Genomic DNA, 20,780 nt, shown 5'->3' with positions numbered 1-20,780 from the left:
ATGAAAAGCAGTAAGAATAGCAAAATATTTGTCAAAATAAATAGCAAAATAAAATATGTCGTCCTGTCCTAATTCAATCCTATGGAGCAGTTTGTTCAGCTCTTGTAAGAAGATGGATAGTTTCTCCAATGCACGTACCCACAGATCTGACAGGTATAAAAACACCACTATATTGTTTAAACAATAAATAAATAAATAAATAAATAAATAAAAGTAGAAACCATGTGGCAACGTATGTAACTAGACATGATGCCAAATTATTTCCGCCAATAAACACGTCAATGCACTGTCTTTAAAATAGTAATGATCAGAGGCATAATATGCTACATTTCCATCTAATTTATACAACCAAAACAGCTGTCAAGCAGACAGCTTAAAGCTAATGGAAATGATTATTATATTTTCTTAACTGCTCCCATTTTGACAAAAGCTAATGAGTCACAAGTTTTCCATATGAAAGAGACATTTATTTACAAAATGCAGGTGGCCATTCTCTGTTCTTCTTTTATACTGAAGCTTGAGGTTCATATTTAAAAAAAACTAAATGAATGTATATATAATTTAAAAGTACAGTGGCAGTTTTCACCCCAATGTTAATTTAAGTAAAATATTATTTTTTTTAAAAGGAACTTACTTTTTCTTTTTTGAGGAAGCCATTTCCACACTAAGAATTACAAAAACTCTAGCTACAGAACGCAGAAACCGCATTGTAACAGAAATTGCTTCTTCTCTGCGACCTGGAGTGTACTTGTTTTGCAATTCTTTGACAAGTGTCCCCAGCAAAGTATCTAAAAGCTAAAGAAAACAACTGTCACATCCCAGCTTAGATTTCCAAATTATTATATGAGATTTAAATTGAAAAAGAAAATTGGCACCATGTATAGGAAGGAAGGAAGGAAGGAAGGAAGGAAGGAAGGAAGGAAGGAAGGAAGGAAGGAAGGAAGGAAGGAAGGAAGGAAGGAGGGGGAGAGAGAGAGAGAGAGAGAGACAGAAAGAAAGAAAGAAAGAAAGAAAGAAAGAAAGAAAGAAAGAAAGAAAGAAAGAAAGAAAGAAAGAAAGAAAAAGAAAGATACACATGCCTTACCAAAATATCTGCTGTACATTTCACAATGAGACAATGTGTAAAACAATCCAGCCGAATAGTACCACTCTGCTGATTAAGATAAACTTGTTCTTCAGGCAAAAGGTGACCAATCCTACTGCTTGCACTAAGACTTGGAAAAAAGCAAAAAGAGAGAAAAAAAGAGAATAAAATGTAGTTGCATGTCTACAACACAAAGCAAATTTTCAAAGTAACTGAAATATGCTATCTATACACACGGATCTTTGTTCTCCTGTGAGCCAAACATGATCATAGATTTCAAGGCATTCCAGTCTTGTAAAACACGTTCCAAGGCAAGCTGTGCAAATCGTGGTGGTTCTAAATCATGATCAGGCATATCTGAATCTAAGATACAAATAAAAGAAGACTTCAATAGTTTTTCCAGAATGGAATATTCTTTTCCATAATTAGATATGGCTATGTCAACAGGTTTTGGGATCTTAGGGAAATGGAAACTTGTTGAGATAGCCACATTGATAAATATTGCTACTTTTATTATAGTTTTTTTTTTAATTGTAAGCCATCCAGAGTCACATCTGTGAGATAGCCAGCTATATAAATGGGAGGAATAAAAAGTCCTCTCTGTTTGGTAAGCTTGCAAGTATGAATTGAACTGCTCAGGAAATCAAGGCAGTTACATGATTAAATCTTCTGCTACGTTCTCTCACAAACTTTCCTTCCATTTTTATCTCTTGTTTGGTTGGAAGAGAGTCTGGAGAAGCCACTACAAAATAATTTGAGAAGCAATAAAAAAAATACTCCACTATTTTCTATAAGAGAATGGCAAAAACATTAAACTAGTGGAAAAAGTATTATTTTGATGCCTCCCTGCCTCAAAGCAGAAAGAGCTTTCCGAATAAGTGAACAGCATTCTGTTATGTTTGGGACTTAGAGACATCTACGGATAGGATACATATTTTCTTGTTCATGTAGAATTTCTTTTGCATTTTGAGGCTTGGTGAATTTAAGAACAAAATGGATGCCTTAAGTATTGCAGAGGCATAATATGCTACATTTCCATCTAATTTATACAACCAAAACAGCTGTCAAGCAGACAGCTTAAAGCTAATGGAAATGATTATTATATTTTCTTAACTGCTCCCATTTTGACAAAAGCTAATGAGTCACAAGTTTTCCATATGAAAGGGACATTTATTTACAAAATGCAGGTGGCCATTCTCTGTTCTTCTTTTATACTGAAGCTTGAGGTTCATATTTAAAAAAAACTAAATGAATGTATATATAATTTAAAAGTACAGTGGCAGTTTTCACCCCAATGTTAATTTAAGTAAAATATTATTTTTTTTAAAAGGAACTTACTTTTTCTTTTTTGAGGAAGCCATTTCCACACTAAGAATTACAAAAACTCTAGCTACAGAACGCAGAAACCGCATTGTAACAGAAATTGCTTCTTCTCTGCGACCTGGAGTGTACTTGTTTTGCAATTCTTTGACAAGTGTCCCCAGCAAAGTATCTAAAAGCTAAAGAAAACAACTGTCACATCCCAGCTTAGATTTCCAAATTATTATATGAGATTTAAATTGAAAAAGAAAATTGGCACCATGTATAGGAAGGAAGGAAGGAAGGAAGGAAGGAAGGAAGGAAGGAAGGAAGGAAGGAAGGAAGGAAGGAAGGAAGGAAGGAAGGAGGGGGAGAGAGAGAGAGAGAGAGACAGAAAGAAAGAAAGAAAGAAAGAAAGAAAGAAAGAAAGAAAGAAAGAAAGAAAGAAGAAAAGAAAGAAAGAAAAAGAAAGACACATGCCTTACCAAAATATCTGCTGTACATTTCACAATGAGACAATGTGTAAAACAATCCAGCCGAATAGTACCACTCTGCTGATTAAGATAAACTTGTTCTTCAGGCAAAAGGTGACCAATCCTACTGCTTGCACTAAGACTTGGAAAAAAGCAAAAAGAGAGAAAAAAAGAGAATAAAATGTAGTTGCATGTCTACAACACAAAGCAAATTTTCAAAGTAACTGAAATATGCTATCTATACACACGGGTCTTTGTTCTCCTGTGAGCCAAACATGATCATAGATTTCAAGGCATTCCAGTCTTGTAAAACACGTTCCAAGGCAAGCTGTGCAAATCGTGGTGGTTCTAAATCATGATCAGGCATATCTGAATCTAAGATACAAATAAAAGAAGACTTCAATAGTTTTTCCAGAATGGAATATTCTTTTCCATAATTAGATATGGCTATGTCAACAGGTGTTGGGATCTTAGGGAAATGGAAACTTGTTGAGATAGCCACATTGATAAATATTGCTACTTTTATTATAGTTTTTTTTTTAATTGTAAGCCATCCAGAGTCACATCTGTGAGATAGCCAGCTATATAAATGGGAGGAATAAAAAGTCCTCTCAGTTTGGTAAGCTTGCAAGTATGAATTGAACTGCTCAGGAAATCAAGGCAGTTACATGATTAAATCTTCTGCTACGTTCTCTCACAAACTTTCCTTCCATTTTTATCTCTTGTTTGGTTGGAAGAGAGTCTGGAGAAGCCACTACAAAATAATTTGAGAAGCAATAAAAAAAATACTCCACTATTTTCTATAAGAGAATGGCAAAAACATTAAACTAGTGGAAAAAGTATTATTTTGATGCCTCCCTGCCTCAAAGCAGAAAGAGCTTTCCGAATAAGTGAACAGCATTCTGTTATGTTTGGGACTTAGAGACATCTACGGATAGGATACATATTTTCTTGTTCATGTAGAATTTCTTTTGCATTTTGAGGCTTGGTGAATTTAAGAACAAAATGGATGCCTTAAGTATTGCAGATGCTTAAGGCTTCTCATTTCACATCTTAAAATGCCTTTGACATCTCCAAATCAGAGGGTGATTTTATCAATTTGGTGTGGACCCTTAAAAAAAAAGAGGCAGGAAAATAATGGAAAAAGAAGCCTCTGATAACTAATATAATAGTATTTATATTATATATTACTTCTCCCTTTATGTGTGTGGGAGATCTTGACAGGTAAGACTACAGCAGAAAATTGTGTAAAATCACTGAACGGCCTACCTTCAGGGTTTGCAGTTTTACGATTACGATCTTCTCTAATTCTTGGCGGCCGGTATTGGCAGTGCTCTACTGTTTGTCGCGCTACTGTCTGTACTAAGAACAGTAGAAGATGTTCCCCCCTAGAACACAGAGAGAGGTGTTTAAAAAAAAAAAAAGACTGCTCTGAATTTCCCAGATCACTTTCTCCCATTTGGAATAAACAGGCACTTGCCTACTATTTGGCATGGTGACAAGATTTGTAGTAGTAAGCAGCCGGAAAAGCAGATCAAGACGGGCAGATTTCTGTCCTGCAATTAATGTTTTGCACTTGCACTTCTCCCAACAATCACAGTATGCTGTAGGTGATGTGCGTTTAAGCCTGAAAGAGAGGAAATTTTAATTATGTTATGATCAATTTTCATATCAATATGAAATGTAGATCTAAAAATGTGAGCTTTATGGCCATGTATAAAAGGCTGTACTAATTTAAGAGTAACAATTGTGAAAAAGAGCAAATTGTCCTTTGACTATGTACTTGTGAATACATAGCAAATGTTGCTGAGAAGGAAAACTCAAACCCCTGTGTCTAAACAGAAAGGAGACAGACAGTCAGAGAGAGAAAGCAGGATCGGCTGACATTCAAGACAATCAAGCCATGCTGTATATTTGACTGGGAAGGAAAACATTTTGGAAAGTGGCGATGGAAAGCTACCAAATGTTGCCAAGAAATAAAATGGCAAAGGCCATGTAGTCATTTAGAGTATCTTGACCTGAGGCAGGGGTGAAATGCTCTCAGTTCGGACCAGATCGCGAGATCCGGTAGCGATGGGGGCAGGTAGTTCTGAGAACCGACAGCAAAAATCCCTGCCCCCCCCCCCACTGCCCAAGTCTCGCTGTTCCTCTTCTCTGTCCCTGAAGCGCTCGGTAGTGATATAGCTGCAAACGGCCTTAAATGACTGCTGCGGCACTTCAAAGGGCCGCACTACAGCTGATCAGCGCTGTAGGCAGCTAGTAGACCGATGCCTCTATTTTTAAAGAAGGTTGACCAGTGCCTCTCAGTAAAAGGCAATTGGTAGACCAGGGCCTCTATTTTTAAAGAAGGTAGACTGGTTCCTCTCAATAAAAGGCAATTGGTAGACCGGGGCCTCTATTCTTAAAGAAGGTAGACCAATGCCTCCCAAGTTTTGTATACTTAATTATTTTTATTATTTATTATTATTAATCATGCCCATTCAGTCACCTGACCACCAAGCCACACCCACCAATTAAGCCACGCCCACAGAACCGGTAGGGAAAATTTTTAGATTTCATCCCTGACCTGAGGGAATCTTCACCTTCTCACCCCAACAGAAATGGGCTTCACATGTTGAATTTCAACTTTTGTGTCTTACCGTATTTTTCGGAGTATAAGACGCACCTTTTTCCCCCAAAAAAGAGGGTGAAAATCTGGGTGCATCTTATACTCTGAATGTACCCCTTCCCAATTTCTCAAATGGAGGTTTCAGAGGCTGAAAAAAGCATCAGAAACAGAGCTTCAGAATAAAAGCCCCAAATGGAGCTTCAGAATAAAAGCCCAAAATGGAACTTCAGAAAAAAAGCCCCAAACGGAGCTTAGGAAAAAAAACCCTAAACAGAGCTTCATAGGCTTTTTTTCTGAAGCTCTGTTTTGGAGGCTTTCAGAGGCAGAAAAAAGTTTTTTCTGAAACAGAGTTTCAGAGTCAGAAAAAAAAAGCAAAAAAAGCAAGGCACAGAGCTCACAACCAAGGAAACCTCCCCAAAAACTAAGGTACATCTTATACTCCGGTGCATCTTATACTCCGAAAAATGTGGTATGTTTCCATACATTAACAACAGAAAAACATAAGAACAATTTTAAACCTCATTATGAAAGAGCAGGCTGCCCAGAAAATGGCCAGTACTTGTGCTACTACTGTCCTGTCTCTTTCAGCTATCTCCCCAGCCAGCACAACATTATTGGATATAAAAGCTTATTGAGAGACAGCTGGGTGTAGAGGGTCTGTGTTCATATATGGCAATAAAACAGCTTGAAGTAGCCTAAAACACCTAGAAAGAGGTACCATAATTTTCTCTAGCAAAACTCACCAGAAGTAGTAGTTGGAATAGCAGGAGTAGGAGTAGAAATGGCAGTGGAGAATAGTGGAATAATGGTAAGTAGTAGCTTGTGTATACCTGTGTTGTGATGGCTCTTTTGTGTTTAGAGCCCACTAAAATGGGTGTAGTTAAAAGAATCTGTGATATTCATTACAATAAACATCAACATACTTGCAATCATGGCCTTTATGGCACACGCGTGCACATTCTGTGCAACAGCACAGAGATTCCAGTAAACCACATGTTCGGCATTCAAATATATCCTGAAATGGAAGGAAAACAACATTTTAGAAAAAGTCAAATTAATACCCTTCTCCCCCCCCTCTCTCTCCACATATAGATATTGGAAGTATACTGGATGTTTGGCATAAATTATGATTTCCTTTTCTCATTCTGTAGAATAGAAAACCACTGGAAAAAGTGCATTTGCAGCAGTAACTATCTTAAGAATATTAAGACTTCCGGACACATTTTTTAAAATTGGGCTAATTTTAAGCTCTGTTAGCTTTCTTTTTTTTGCAATAATTTTATTGAACATACAATTAAAAAGGTAAAAGTTAATATAAACTAAAGAAAGTAAAAAGAAAAAGAAAAACTAGAAAAGAATAGAAAAAAAAAACAGAAAATAAGAATATAGTAAAGAAAAAGAAAAATATAAAGAAGTAACTTCCCCCTTCATCACAGCAAGTATAAAACAATTTTAATAACTTATCACTTAAATTTCACCTAAAATACAACAGAAGAATTCTTCTTCCCATGTCTTATTTCTTATTTATAAACAAAACTTTAAAGTCTTGTCATTCTGGTCAGCAAAATTCCATTAAGGGTTACTAGAGACAGCAACCTATCTATTTTAACCTTGATGAAGTAACCAACTTTAGGCTACTTCCTTTTACTTTTTAACAATCTGGATTTAAATATATCCAGATACGTTTAAATATATACTAGAACTATTTTTTTTCCCTTTTTTTTCTCTTCTCAAAGAATCTTCCAAAATTTTAATAGATTCTCTTTTATAAATCCATATAGGAATGTTATTTGAGCCACTCTTCTGGTTTACTATTTATATGTCCCTTTTCATCAGCTGAGCACTGTTTCCTTTCCCATTTTACCCAAGATCAGATTTTTAATTTAGCATACAAATAGTAAGGCAGGTAAGATCTAAGTAAACACCTCTTGCTTATCAATGGCTGAATACCAAATTAGTCATAGTTTTAACTTAAAGGAAATAAATTAAACATAAGTTAATGAGTTTATTGCAAGAATAATTACATCTGGATTTAAATACTGAGATTTCAAAAGAAACCAAGTTCAATTGTTTTAGTCTGCATAGAACGAAAGTGAGAGAGAAGGGGGGAGGGAGAGAAAGAGAGAAAGAGAGAAAGAGAGAGAGAGAGAGAGAGAAAGAAAGAAAGAAAGAAAGAAAGAGAGAGAGGGAGGGAGGGAGGGAGGGAGGATAAAACAAATGTGCATTTTTAAAAATAAACTGTAAACTTGGGAAAATAAAGAAACAAAATGACAAAAATGCCAACCAAGACTCCCTAGATTTACCTGATTTATATGTTCTGCACCAGTCCATGTGAAACTACAAGTATCGTTGCAACACAAAACATACAAAGGAGAGTCATCTGGATTTGTGCCAGTTGGACAAACCATTCCCATAAAGACATCTTCTTCTTTTTCACTTGACATTGCCTCTGCTTTAAAAAGAAGGAATAGAAAGAGGGAAGGTTCCAAATTAAACATCAGAACTCGAGGTTTAAAAAACCTTAATGCTCAGAAGCTCCACAATAGTGAAAAGGAAACACTGCTTTACTTCAGTGACATATTATGCGATACTTACACTAAATTCTTCCTAGAAGTAGGTTGTCCTGTGACTATTTGGCTTTATTGAGAATAACTGCTATACACTCCTCTAATAAACTGAAACTGTTTTAAGTCAACAAGATAAAATAGCACTAAGTAATGAAAATAGTTTTTTTTTTCATTCAATCATGTCTGATTCTCAGAGGTTCTCTGGACGAATCCTTGAAGTTTTCTTGGCAAGTTTTTCAGAAGTGGTTTGCCATTGCCTCCTTCTTAGGGCTGAGAGAGACTGACTGACCCAAGGACACCTACCTGACTTCATGCCCAAGGCAGGGCTAGAACTCACAGTCTCCCAGTTTCTAGCCTGATGCCTTAACCACTCCACAACCTGGGTCTCAATTAAAATATAATCCACTACATAAAAGGTAAAGAAATAAATTTTCTAAGAAAATTCCTTCAGCTGAATTAATCCAACTACAGAGAAGGGAATAATCCAAGTAATATGGACAAGTAGCAAGGAAACTGCAATTTTCTATTCATTCTATATTATAAAATGTGTCAAACTCCCAAAGAAAAAAAATCCTAAATCATTAGCAATTTTTTAAAAAAAATATCCATACCTTTGGCAACTTTCTGTGCAGTTTCTAAAATAGTAATTGCAGCAGGATATGCTCTGCCACTGACTGCAGACATAAATGGTGTCATGCCCCTTGCATCCCTATAAGTAAAAATATATCCATATCACTTTCCAATTAAAATATCTTCAGGAAAGTTTTTTTTTAAAAATAATCACTGTAAAGACATTTAAAAAAACAGCATGCATTTTACCTGAATCCTGATTTTCAAAAATACATAGGGGAATATGAGGACAGATAATTTCAACCTAGCTGCTTGATTGAAAAAGCAGGAATAAAGCCAAATACTGACTTTCTTGAAGAGGTAAGTTATTCTACCCGCTTCTCAAGGGTATGAAGCCAATGCATGAAATTTATCAAGAGGACCCTTACTTGGCTGACAGAAGTTCCCGGAGATATGGCTGTAAAACAACACTGTCACACAACAATTTCAGTATGAAATGTGCATTGGCCTTCCTGTCTTTCGATTCCACTACAGAAGGTTCCGTAGAAGGACCTACAAATGAGAAAATATAGATGAAAAACAAAAGTTAAAAGCTGCTTTGTTGTTGTGACAATTATGACTGATATGGTGGCATATCAGTTTCCCCTGCACCTGGAGGAAACTGTCTATCTAGACCCGTTCCAGTCTGGCTTCCGGCCCGGTTACAGCACTGAGACGGCTTTGGTCGCGTTGGTGGATGATCTCTGGAGGGCCAGGGATAGGGGTTGTTCCTCTGCCCTGGTCCTATTAGACCTCTCAGCGGCTTTCGATACCATCGACCATGGTATCCTGCTGCGCCGGTTGGAGGGATTGGGAGTGGGAGGCACCGTTTATCGGTGGTTCTCCTCCTATCTCTCCGACCGGTCGCAGACGGTGTTGGCGGGCAGAGGTCACCGCGCGCCTCACTTGTGGGTGCCGCAGGGCCGATTCTCTCGCCTTCTGTTCAACATCTATATGAAGCCGCTGGGTGAGATCATCAGTGGCTTCGTGTGAGGTACCAGCTGTACGCTGATGACACCCAGCTGTACTTTTCCACACCGGCCACCCCAATGAAGCTATCAAGTGCTGTCCCGGTGCTTGGAAGCCGACGGGTCTGGATGGGGAGAAACAGGCTCAAGCTCAATCCTCCAAGACGGAGTGGCTGTGGATGCCGGCATCCCGGTACAGTCAGCTGAGTCCACGGCTGACTGTTGGGAGCGAGTCATTGGCCCCGATGGAGAGGGTGCGCAACTGGGCGTTCTCCTGGATGTCGGCTGTCTTTGAGGACCACCTGACGGCCGTCTCCAGGAGAGCTTTCCACCAGGTTCGCCTGGTGCGCCAGTTGCGCCTTTCTAGACCGGGATGCTTTGTGCACAGTCACCACGCCCTTGTGACGTCTCGTCTGGATTACTGCAATGCTCTCTACATGGGGCTCCCCTTGAGGGGCATCCGAGGCTTCAGTTAGTCCAGAATGCAGCTGCGCTGGTGATAGAGGAGCCCTCGTGGCTCCCGTGTGACACCTATCCTGCGCAGGCTGCACTGGCTACCTGTGGCCTTCCGGGTGCGCTTCAAGGTGTTGGTGAACGTCTTCAAAGCGCTCCATGGCATAGGGCCGGGCTATTTACGGGACCGCCTGCTGCTACCGGATACCTCTCACCGACCCGTGCGCTCTCACAGAGAGGGACTCCTCAGGGTGCCGTCGGCGCGACAGTGTCGTCTGGCGGCGCCCAGGGGAAGGGCCTTCTCCGTGGGGCTCCCGCCTCTGGAACGAACTCCCCAGGACTCCGTCAACTTCCGGACCTCCGAACCTTTCGTCGCGAGCTTAAAACTCACTTATTCATCTGCGCTGGACTGGGTTAGTTTTAAATTTATGGGTTTTTTAATGGGTTTTTATTCTAAATTTTAATCTTGGCCAATTCAATAAGTTTTTTAACTGTATTTTAATTGTATTTATTGTATCATTGTGTATTTTAATTGGCTGTGAACCGCCCTGAGTCCTTCGGGAGAAGGGCGGTATAAAAATTTAAATAATAAATAAATAATAAATAAATAAATATTGCAACTATATTTGAAATGTGATATGACAAAATTATCAATATTAGCGGAAATAATAAGAAGCACTGACATTTTATATTCTGAAGCAACATTTTAACTGAAATATTTTAATGCATGCAAATTATTATGGAATGTACTTGTAAGAGTTACAGAAATACTTGCAAACAGTAGTAGCTAGTATATTGGTAGAGTGTATGTGTAATCTGTTTGCAAAGATATATATTTAAGCATATCAAATAATGTTCTCTCACCTGGTATGGTAGAAGTGCTTGGTCCTTGGCCAGTGCCAGTTGTTGCTGTGGTAAGAGATCCCACAGCAGGAGCCAGGATAAAATCAATGTCACCATCTTTAGCAAACAGAATAGTAAGATGTACATCAATAAATAAAACACATCCCAACATGACCCCCTCCCATATTAACTAAAAAAATACCACTACTTAAGTTTTCTTCTAGCCAAAGGTTCTTCAATAAGTCTAAAAGTAACTAGCAAATAGCAAGCCTAAAATGAGCAACAATTGCTACATTATTTATTATTATTATTATTTATTTGATTTTTATACCGCCCTTCTCCCGAAGGACTCAGGGCGGTGTACAGGCAAAAGTAAAAAACAGGAAATACAATGTACAATTTAAAATGCAGATTAAAAAACTTATTTTATAATTGGCCTAAAAAGTTTAAAATATATAATAAACTAAAACCCCATTTAAAATTATTAATAGAAAATTTAAAATCAATAAAATTTAAGCCAGCCTCACGCGAATGAAAAGATGTGTCTTATTCGCGACGGAAGGTCCGAAGGTCAGGTATTTGGCGTAAACCCGGGGGAAGCTCGTTCCAGAGTGTGGGAGCCCCCACAGAGAAGGACCTTCCCCTGGGGGCCGCCAGCCGACATTGCTTGGCGGACGGTACCCTGAGAAGTCCCTCTCTGTGAGACCGTACGGGTCGGTGGGAGGCATGCGGTACAAACATGCATGTGGTGATTTCAGTTCATTAAATACTGCATGCAGTCAAATAGGTTATTTTACATACCTATTATAGGTATTTAATGCTAAGTATATATGTCTTTCATTTACATGACTCTTGCTACAGGGTTCCTCTGGCATACCGTTAATATTTGTTTGGAATCTGCAATTATGCAGAGGAACATCTCAGGATCTTACCGGGATCCATCGCTGGAGGATCAGGAACCCAGCTTGGAGGGGCTATGGGAGGAGAAACAGGATCCTGATGATCACTTGATGAAGCTCCAGCTTCATGTCTGCCCAAACCCGCTGCTCTCAAAGATCGTCTCATCATTTCTCTCAGTCGCAAACTAATAATAAAAAGGAAGCCATAAATAATGATACATTTTTAGAAAAATATATATAAGTTTACCAAAATTGCCTGCTAAGCTGGTAAAGTCTTGTAAGTTTATAATTCTATCATCAAGTAAAAGTATCCAGCCATCTTGCCTTTCATTAGTTTCTCCTTCCAACTACTTTTGATATTTCTAAGTGTCAGCTCTCTCCAGTGAATCCTACCTTCATATTACATGTCCAAAATATATGTGTTATTTTCATTATGGCTTCCGCTAAGCATTCAAACTTGATTTCACGTAATCTGAAATGATGTGGTTTTCTTGTGATCCACATTACATTACTCGATAATAGTATTAATTATTAAAAACAACAATTTTCTCTAGCATCACAATTCAAAAGTCCCAAATGTGTTTTTTCTAAAAGGCAACTGGACTTTCTTTCTTGTTTGAAAACATTTCACTTCCCATCCAAGAAGCTTATTCAGTGGAGAAAGCAATTATGTTTGGCAGAATCAGCAGTAAAAGAAAACTGGGCCATCAAAAAACATGGTGGCTAGACGGCATCAAAGCTGATACCAGCCAGAACATAGGAAAAATCAAAGAAGCAGTGGAAGATACGGAGTAACCAGGCCCACCAAAAGTCAGACTCAACTGAATGGATAACATCATCATCATCACCACTAACCTACCTTCTACTGCTGGAGGAACCTGCACGATTTCCTGGTCCGTTACTTGACACCACTGAAATAGCATTTGCAATAGCTTCAACGGCAGATAATCTTTCAGCAAACGTATTCCTTTCTGAGCGCTCTGCTTCTGAAGCATAAATAAGAACCTTGACAAAACGGTTGCTATCATGGCTAAAACATTTCTCTTTCACATGCATTTGTCATTTATACGTAAGGGTCCTAATTTGAAATCAATAGCATATTAATATCAAATATTTACTCAAATGCAAAATAATGAGAAGAATAAAAGTTTACTTAATGAAGTTTCAAGGGATCAGAAGGTATGGGTAATTTAAATCACAGAAGGTATTTGCATGTTAAATAACTTATGGTCAACTAATGGTCAGCAAGGCAACTTAAGCTCTTTACTATAAGATTCAGTAAATGTGGATGTCAATCTCTTAGCAATGTAATAATGCATTCAGAGGATACAATGTTCACAGGTTCAAAAGTAGCTTACAAGGCATTTAAAGCAGCACTGGGCAATGTTTGCAGCAAGCAGCTGACATCATCATCATCATCATCATCATCATCATTATTATTATGCCTCCAAGTAATGTTACCAGAACGTATGGAAACAAATATATTTGATTCTGTTTTTGCATGAAAATTTAAGGAATGAAAGTGCAAATAATTTCCCAGCAACGTAAGGCAGCCATTTTTTAAAAAAAACAAAAAACAATCCACCCCATCATTTGAAATCAGAAGTTTCGCTACTAAATTTTGGTGATGCAGTTAGAGGTCACAAGCAACTCGTAAGTTGCCTATGAATGGTTTAGAGAATGGGGACCAAAATTAGCTTTCTAACCCCTTTATTCTACAGCTGTCAAGCGCCAGGAAAATCTGGAGATCCACCCAGTTCAAATGGGTATAAAGATTTATCCTACGTATTTCCAGGAAATTACATGCTTGTGTTAAGCTGGTAGCATTCCCATGCCTTCTCGAAAGGACTCTGTTGGTCCAGGGGGAAAAATGCAGCTTAAATAGATACCAACAATTGTGGCATGCATGTCCATGCTGCTCTGAAACATATTTTTGGCTTTAAAGTGCTTAATGTCACTGTGTTCACTTTTACCTCCCCAGGTAGCTATGTTGGCCATGGGTATAACATTTGAATCTCAAAGTCTCTCAAAGTGACATGTACATATTTGTCTATATATGTACAAAGTCATTTCAAAATTGATTTCTGAATAACGGTGGATCCTTCTTTCAAACAATGTGCAGAAGAATTTGCGTCAGATTGTTAAGCTTACCTTCTTCCTCTTTAGTTTCTTTATTACTAGTTGGAAAGCACACAGACACACAAGCATGCAGAATATTTCTATTTCCGTCACATCGATGGCCAAGGAATGTCTGCAGCATTTGTGGATTCTGATCCATGACAACCGCTTGTTCGAGATTCATAAGATACTGTCTGCAGGACTCATAGTCACATCGCAGAATATGTTGCATTAAAGTTTGCTTCTGCACCCAGAAAATAAAATAGGCACCATTATCCAGTATATGCTACTGTATACAGTTTGTTTTTTAAAACTATTTTGCTGCTCTGAATTCCGTGAAAAGGGGTGAGCCAAAAATACAATCAATAAAAATGTGATATTCAAAGATTAATGTTTCATTTTATACATTAATTAAGTTTACCATTAATGATTTCAGTCAAAAGTGCATGATCTATAAAGTAATGTGAAAGCTAGTAAATGTTGGGCCTTTGAAATCTACCTGCCTGAAATGGTAAGCAATATAATGTACATTTAAAATCTCTTGACTGTAGCCAAATGCTTGGTGACACGAAAAGAGCTAAAATGTCGGTTTTCATTTTCAGTATATTTTAACACCAAAGCAGAACAATCTGCAATTACCAGACTATATTTTTAAAGATTCTAGCTTTAACTTGATACGGTAATGGTCACTTAAATTGCACAACTCTTCAGAAATCAACTATATAACTTTGAAAAAGATCTTTGGTTTAATCAAAGTATTTGTAGTACAGCAGAAATCTATATAAAGCCTAGAACTCTCAGATTAAAATCACTATTTAGGAATATCTACGAAAGACTGAATGCAAACCAAGAGAGTAAATAAAAGATACAATGTGCGTCTAACTTTGCTTGATTTATTTATTTAGGATATAGCACGTTCAATATATTTAATTACCTCAACAGCCATTATGATGATAGCAGCTTTCTTTTTAATGGTTGAATTAGCAGGGATATTTGTTAAGGAATGTACTCCCATTCCCAGACTGCTAATAGGAGGGAGATCAAGCCAATCAGGATCTCTTATTCCACCCATACAATCTTTTGCCATTGGATATATAGTGCCATTTCCATCTCTAAGAATAATTGGTGATTCCTATGTAAGAAGCAAAACATCATGAAATACAAAATTCTAGTTATTTTTCCTCACTGTTTCAAGTTAATACTTTACAAATAAATTTACATTACTTATCTACCAGCTATTCTTCTTGAACATTTTTGCCTTCTTGCCTACTTTAACAACAGGACAAATGTGGCCTCCAGCAGTGCATCATCTCCTGAAGTAAACCCAGCTCAACGCATCTTAGACACAACCTCTTTGTCTTCAAAACAATTTACAAACTAAAGGCAATTGTTATAAATATACAAAATGTTTCAAATGAAAAATGTTTTGAGCTTGCAATACTTTGAGTTTGAAATATGTCGTTCCAACTTAAGTAAGTGAATAATCCTACTTGTAAAAAAGTTTATATGCACACATTTTACTATTTCATCTAGTAACATAGAATTCACAATATCACAAATTTTAGGGATGATGGGAATTGATCATTCCTATTTTGTATAGGGATTGTATATTCACCAATAAAATTGTTCCAAATGTCATAGAAAAGGAGGAAACTTTCCCAACATTTTCTTCCCCTCAACCACTAAACTGTGCCACAGGCTTAGACAAACCCTCTCAATAGTATTAAATATTTGTAATCTTCTTTTTTTCCCCATTCATTGCATTCCAAATATAGAGAAAAATTATGCACCCTATATATGGATAGAAAATATTGACAGCTTTCCTATAAAGACGTAGTTCAAAATAATTCAAGTTTGCAATAAAGCCATTTTCTAAATATTTAGAATAAAAACAAACCTGTCCAGCAGTGAAAATAGCAACACTTCTCTCATTCTGCCCAAGGAAAGCAAGGCTACTAGTGGGAAAATTGTTTTCCTGTTCTGCTTTTCCAGTTGCTAGATCAAAAATGCAATATCTAACCCAATTTCCAGTCTTGAGGACAGCATGGACTCCTAAAAAATGAAAAAAAAGGTAGTTTAACGTATCTATATACTACTAAAAGTCTTGTTCCTGTAACCTTTAACTGGGTGACACATCATAGGCAACAATTTTTGAACCACAGTACCTCAAATGACCTAATTTACAGAATGAATTCAAAATCCAGAACTATGTAACTCCTATGGAACTGAAACTTGGCAAAATTCATAAAACGTTTTATAAAAATGATTATAAAACAGTTTCTGGCATAATATAAAATATCATAAAGCATTTCCTCTGTTGATGTATGACTGTGCTATTACAGTTCAGCATGGGCTTTTTGCAAGGCAATATACATCTCTGAATGCATCATAACTTTATTAGAAATTCTTTTTTTTTTATGGCATTGAGGATAAGGAAATGTCTCTGAAAGGATGATGCAAAGGGTCACAGGATGTCTATTATTAAACTACTGTACAGATAAGCCAAGAAAATGAGGAAGAAGAAAGTTTACACCCACCTTTCGAATCTACATTAACTGCCAGAATTTCTGTTTTTTCTGGAATACATAGTTTTTTAGGAGTTCTCTGAAAACAATCTGGAACTTTTGGCGTCCCACCAGTTTTTACCACCTGTAACAAATAAATACTCTAATTCAGTTTATTTATTTATTGTTCACACTTTTATACCGCCCTATCTCCCTAGGGACTCAGGGCGGTTTACAGCCATATAAAAAAACATATATATATACAGGGTAAAACAATAATTTAAAAAACTTATTACATAGGCCGAATATTTAAAATAGAGATATAAATAATAAAACCCATTTAAAACCAGATTTAAAATTTAAACATTTAAAAATTTAAATTTCTAGTCCAGTCCTGCGCAGATAAATAGATGTGTCTTAAGCGCGCGGCGGAAGGTTCGAAGGTCAGAAAGTTGGCGAAGACCTGGGGGAAGCTCGTTCCAGAGGGTGGGGGCCGCCACAGAAAAGGCCCTTCCCCTGGGTGTCGCCAGTCGGCACTGCCTGGCCGACGGCACCCTGAGGAGTCCCTCTCTGTGAGAGAGCACGGGTCGGTGAGAGGCATTCGGTGGCAGCAGACGGTCCCGTAAGTAGCCCGGCCCTATGCCATGGAGCGCTTTGAAGATCATTACCAAAACCTTGAAGCGCACCCGGAAGGCCACAGGCAGCCAGTGCAGTCTGCGTAGGAGAGGTGTTACGTGGGAGCTACGAGGGGCTCCCTCTATCACCCGCGCAGCCGCATTCTGAACTACCTGGAGCCTCCGGGTGCTCCTCAAGGGGAGCCCCATGTAGAGAGCATTGCAGTAATCCAGACAAGATGACACGAGAGCATGAGTGACCGTGCATCCCAGTCTAGAAAGGGGCGCAACTGGCGAACCAGGCGAACCTGGTGAAAAGCTCTCCTGGAGACGGCCGTCAAATGGTCTTCGAAAGACAGCCGTCCATCCAGGAGGACGCCCAAGTTGTGCACCCTCTCCATTGGGGCCAATGACTCGCCCCCAACAGTCAGCCGCGGCTGCAGCTGACTGTACCGGGATGCCGGCATCCACAGCCACTCTGTCTTGGAGGGATTGAGCTTGAGCCTGTTTCTCCCCATCCAGACCCGTACGGCTTCCAGACACCGGGACAACACCTCGATGGCTTCGTTGGGGTGGTCCGGTGTGGAAAAGTACAGCTGAGTGTCGTCAGCGTACAGCTGGTACCTCACACCGAAACCACTGATGATCTCACCCAGCGGCTTCATATAGATGTTGAACAAAAGGGGCGAGAGAATCGACCCCTGACGCACCCCACAAGTAAGGCGTCTCGGGGCCGACCTCTGCCCCCCCCCGTCAACACCGTCTGCGACCGATCGGCGAGATAGGAGGAGAACCACCGATGAACGGTGCCTCCCACTCCCAATCCCTCCAACCGGTGCAGCAGGATACCATGGTCGATGGTATCAAAAGCCGCTGAGAGGTCTAATAGGACCAAGGCAGAGGAATAACCCCTATCCCTGGCCCTCCAGAGATCATCCACCAACGCGACCAAAGCCATCTCAGTGCTGTAACTGGGCCGAAAACCAGACTGGAACGGGTCTAGATAGACGGTTTCCTCCAGGTACTGGGGTAGCTGACATGCCACCACACTCTCTACAACCTTCGCCGCGAAGCAAAGGTTGGAGACCGGACGATAATTACCTAAAACAGCTGGGTCCAGGGAAGGCTTCTTGAGGAGAGATATTTCTAATATTAGAGAAAATATCTAATAATTTTTCTCATTAAGAATGTAATAAAATTCTTCTGGAGTCTCAGCCAAGCTATTTTTTCTTGCATGGTGACAAATAGGGCATTATGATGCTAGAAATCAATTCCTTCCCTTCATTCCCTGACATTTACTCAACATAATTGGAATAGTTTGAAGTTGTTCTGGCTAAAAATATTAATTTATCATTCATCATTAGATATATTCTTTTTAATGTAATCTAACAAATTATCCATCATTGTAGCCTATATATATTAACTAAAAGCAAGTTATACTTTTTTGCTTATTCTGAATTTACTGCAATTTTATAAATGGTCCCGGGTTTTTGTTTAAAAGATAGAATTTGAGTAATTCTAAAATCTCGTTTAGCAATAGCACTTAGATTTATATACCACTTCACAGTGCTTTACAGCCCTCTCTAAGCTGTTTACAGAGTCAGCATATTGACCCCAACAATCTGGGTCCTCATTTTTCCAACCTCAGAAGAATGGAAGGCTGAATCAACCTTGAGCCTGGTGAGATTCAATCTGCCAAATTGCAAGCAGCCAGCAGCCAGCAGCAGTACCCTGCAGTACTGCATTCTAACCACTGCATCTTACATCATACCTGCTGATTTTTTAAAAAAAATAATCAAGGTTCATGAAATATAAGGTTTCACATTATCAGTTCTCCAGTTCCTTCTATTATCTGCTCATTGCTGCATCTTCTATAGTCAACATCTTTTTAAAGATGATTAGCAAATGGTAACTTGTAGCCCTTAGAACAAACTGCGAACCAGCAGTGAAATCTAGCCGGATCTAGCCGGCTCACGCAATCCAGTAGGGTCAGCAGCGGGATGCTCTGCCCATCTGCCCGGACGTCAGCATGCACAGAAGAGGAACACATGCTCACATTTACGATCCACTAGTGAAGGTAAGTGCATTTTACCCCTTCTGCTAATCATTTAAACTGTTATGTTTTCCCATTACTACACATACTTGTAGTTCATCTATTCGGAGCAATCGGCAATCTTGAAGAAGCGATGAGGGATCAGGATCTAAACCAGTGCTGCTTGCACAATTTGCAGTAGTAGATGTTCCTGGAAATTTTACAGCAACATAAGCACCATCCACTTTTAATACCTAGAACAAAAGTACGTAAATAGAATAAAATGAAAGACATAATGAAGTTGAAAACTTAAAGTTTTAAAATATACTAAAGATATTGAAGTTTTAAGAAATACCTTTAGCGTCAGAGATGCTGCCTACCTTATTTTTAAAGTGGATGGTCCCAGATACAGTTCTTCCACTATATGCATACCACAGTATTATAATAGATAATTTTGTTTTGCTAAAGAACATGCACTCAAGATAGCAACACAGCACAGTGGTATCATAATCTATTTTTGCGGAAGAAGCCTATGTTCAATTTAAACAAATCTTCCAGCCTCACTAAAAGCTTCTATGCTCCCAGGATTGCTCTGGGCCACCATTTTAATATTTTATCAGAACAGAATAAAAAAATCTAGTATCTTACTTTACACAAAGAATCTTTCTTAATTTGTAACATAGCATGTTATCCAATATATCATTTACAGAATACTAAAGAGCCTTGAAAGTTGACAATTGCCTAGAAGCTATAGTTTAAATGTATTTTATTTTTATGCTGCCTTTAAAGAAGTGCAAAACCAAAAAGTATTCCCCGCTCCCAACACATTAAAACTGCAGTTACCTAACTAAAACTGTCATGTTCAAAAATTATATGCTCAAAATACATCAGCTATTTTGAAGTGATATATTCTAATTAAATGGTTTGTGAAAGCTAAATCACTTATAATCTCAGTCTGCATATGAGAATATCTATTTAACACTAACCAACAGCTCTAGTTTAGCGGAGTAACTAGAGAGGGAAAATATTCATCTATTTGAGATAATATCCTGTAACAGAAGCAGCTTGTAATGTATCTTGTTTTGATTAAAGCCATACAAAATAGGCAGCATCTAGTTCAAAAATATTTGTATATATATCTCTGTTTCAGAGTAAAGTATTTACTGTGACAAGTTTTGATGTAATTAAAAAAAGCAGAAAACCAATACCCAAAAGTAAACAAAAATGGAATTTGTTTTATACGAACCTTCCCAACAGGAACATTTTTAACATCTTCCACAAATACAACTTCTCTAAGAGACCACTGTTCCTCATTCACTTTCTCTTCTTCTTTCGGAGCTGGGGTAGATCTTCGCCGTTCTTAGATAAGCACAGAGAATTGGGGGGGGGGGGAGAGAGATTAAAATGAATTTGATCATAGAAAATCTGTATATGGCTGCAATGCAACTTATATTATTTATATACAATGTAATATTATAACCAAGTGAGATGGGCGATTAAGAAATATGATGTATAAATAAAAATAAACTTTCTCATTAAAATACTTTCATCTATTAAATATTTTATTGATCCCTGAATCTATTCTTAAAAGGTTGGCTGCATTCGGACATAATGATAAAGCAGAACTGCTGAGAATTCTAGCTTGTTGTTTACAAGCTGCATAAATCTGAATCTTAATATTTACAGGAGTTCCACTTCAGGTTAACAAC

General features: G+C 38.2%; 1 protein-coding gene across 1 annotated transcript in view; it reads right to left on the bottom strand.

Annotated features, from left to right (window-relative positions):
- The window catches only part of UBR5 (ubiquitin protein ligase E3 component n-recognin 5), a 99,149-nt gene that overhangs the window by 30,054 nt on the left and 48,315 nt on the right, over positions 1 to 20,780 (bottom strand). Inside the window, exons 16-33 of the mRNA XM_058175325.1 lie at positions 20,318 to 20,430; positions 19,182 to 19,325; positions 16,459 to 16,570; positions 15,819 to 15,973; positions 14,856 to 15,053; positions 13,955 to 14,165; positions 12,663 to 12,789; positions 11,837 to 11,988; positions 10,926 to 11,021; positions 9,030 to 9,153; positions 8,643 to 8,740; positions 7,768 to 7,916; positions 6,388 to 6,479; positions 4,337 to 4,483; positions 4,126 to 4,244; positions 3,105 to 3,231; positions 2,869 to 2,998; positions 2,423 to 2,583 (exon numbers count right to left, since the gene is read on the bottom strand). Of these exons, the coding sequence (XP_058031308.1) occupies positions 2,423 to 2,583; positions 2,869 to 2,998; positions 3,105 to 3,231; positions 4,126 to 4,244; positions 4,337 to 4,483; positions 6,388 to 6,479; positions 7,768 to 7,916; positions 8,643 to 8,740; positions 9,030 to 9,153; positions 10,926 to 11,021; positions 11,837 to 11,988; positions 12,663 to 12,789; positions 13,955 to 14,165; positions 14,856 to 15,053; positions 15,819 to 15,973; positions 16,459 to 16,570; positions 19,182 to 19,325; positions 20,318 to 20,430 (2,455 nt within the window). The remainder of the gene's footprint in view (positions 1 to 2,422; positions 2,584 to 2,868; positions 2,999 to 3,104; positions 3,232 to 4,125; positions 4,245 to 4,336; positions 4,484 to 6,387; positions 6,480 to 7,767; positions 7,917 to 8,642; positions 8,741 to 9,029; positions 9,154 to 10,925; positions 11,022 to 11,836; positions 11,989 to 12,662; positions 12,790 to 13,954; positions 14,166 to 14,855; positions 15,054 to 15,818; positions 15,974 to 16,458; positions 16,571 to 19,181; positions 19,326 to 20,317; positions 20,431 to 20,780) is intronic.

Source organism: Ahaetulla prasina, chromosome 3, assembly GCF_028640845.1.
Source record: "Ahaetulla prasina isolate Xishuangbanna chromosome 3, ASM2864084v1, whole genome shotgun sequence".
Classification (NCBI taxonomy): Eukaryota; Metazoa; Chordata; class Lepidosauria; order Squamata; family Colubridae; genus Ahaetulla; species Ahaetulla prasina.
Note: the sequence above shows the minus strand (reverse complement) of the source record. Positions and strands in the feature narration are given on the sequence as shown.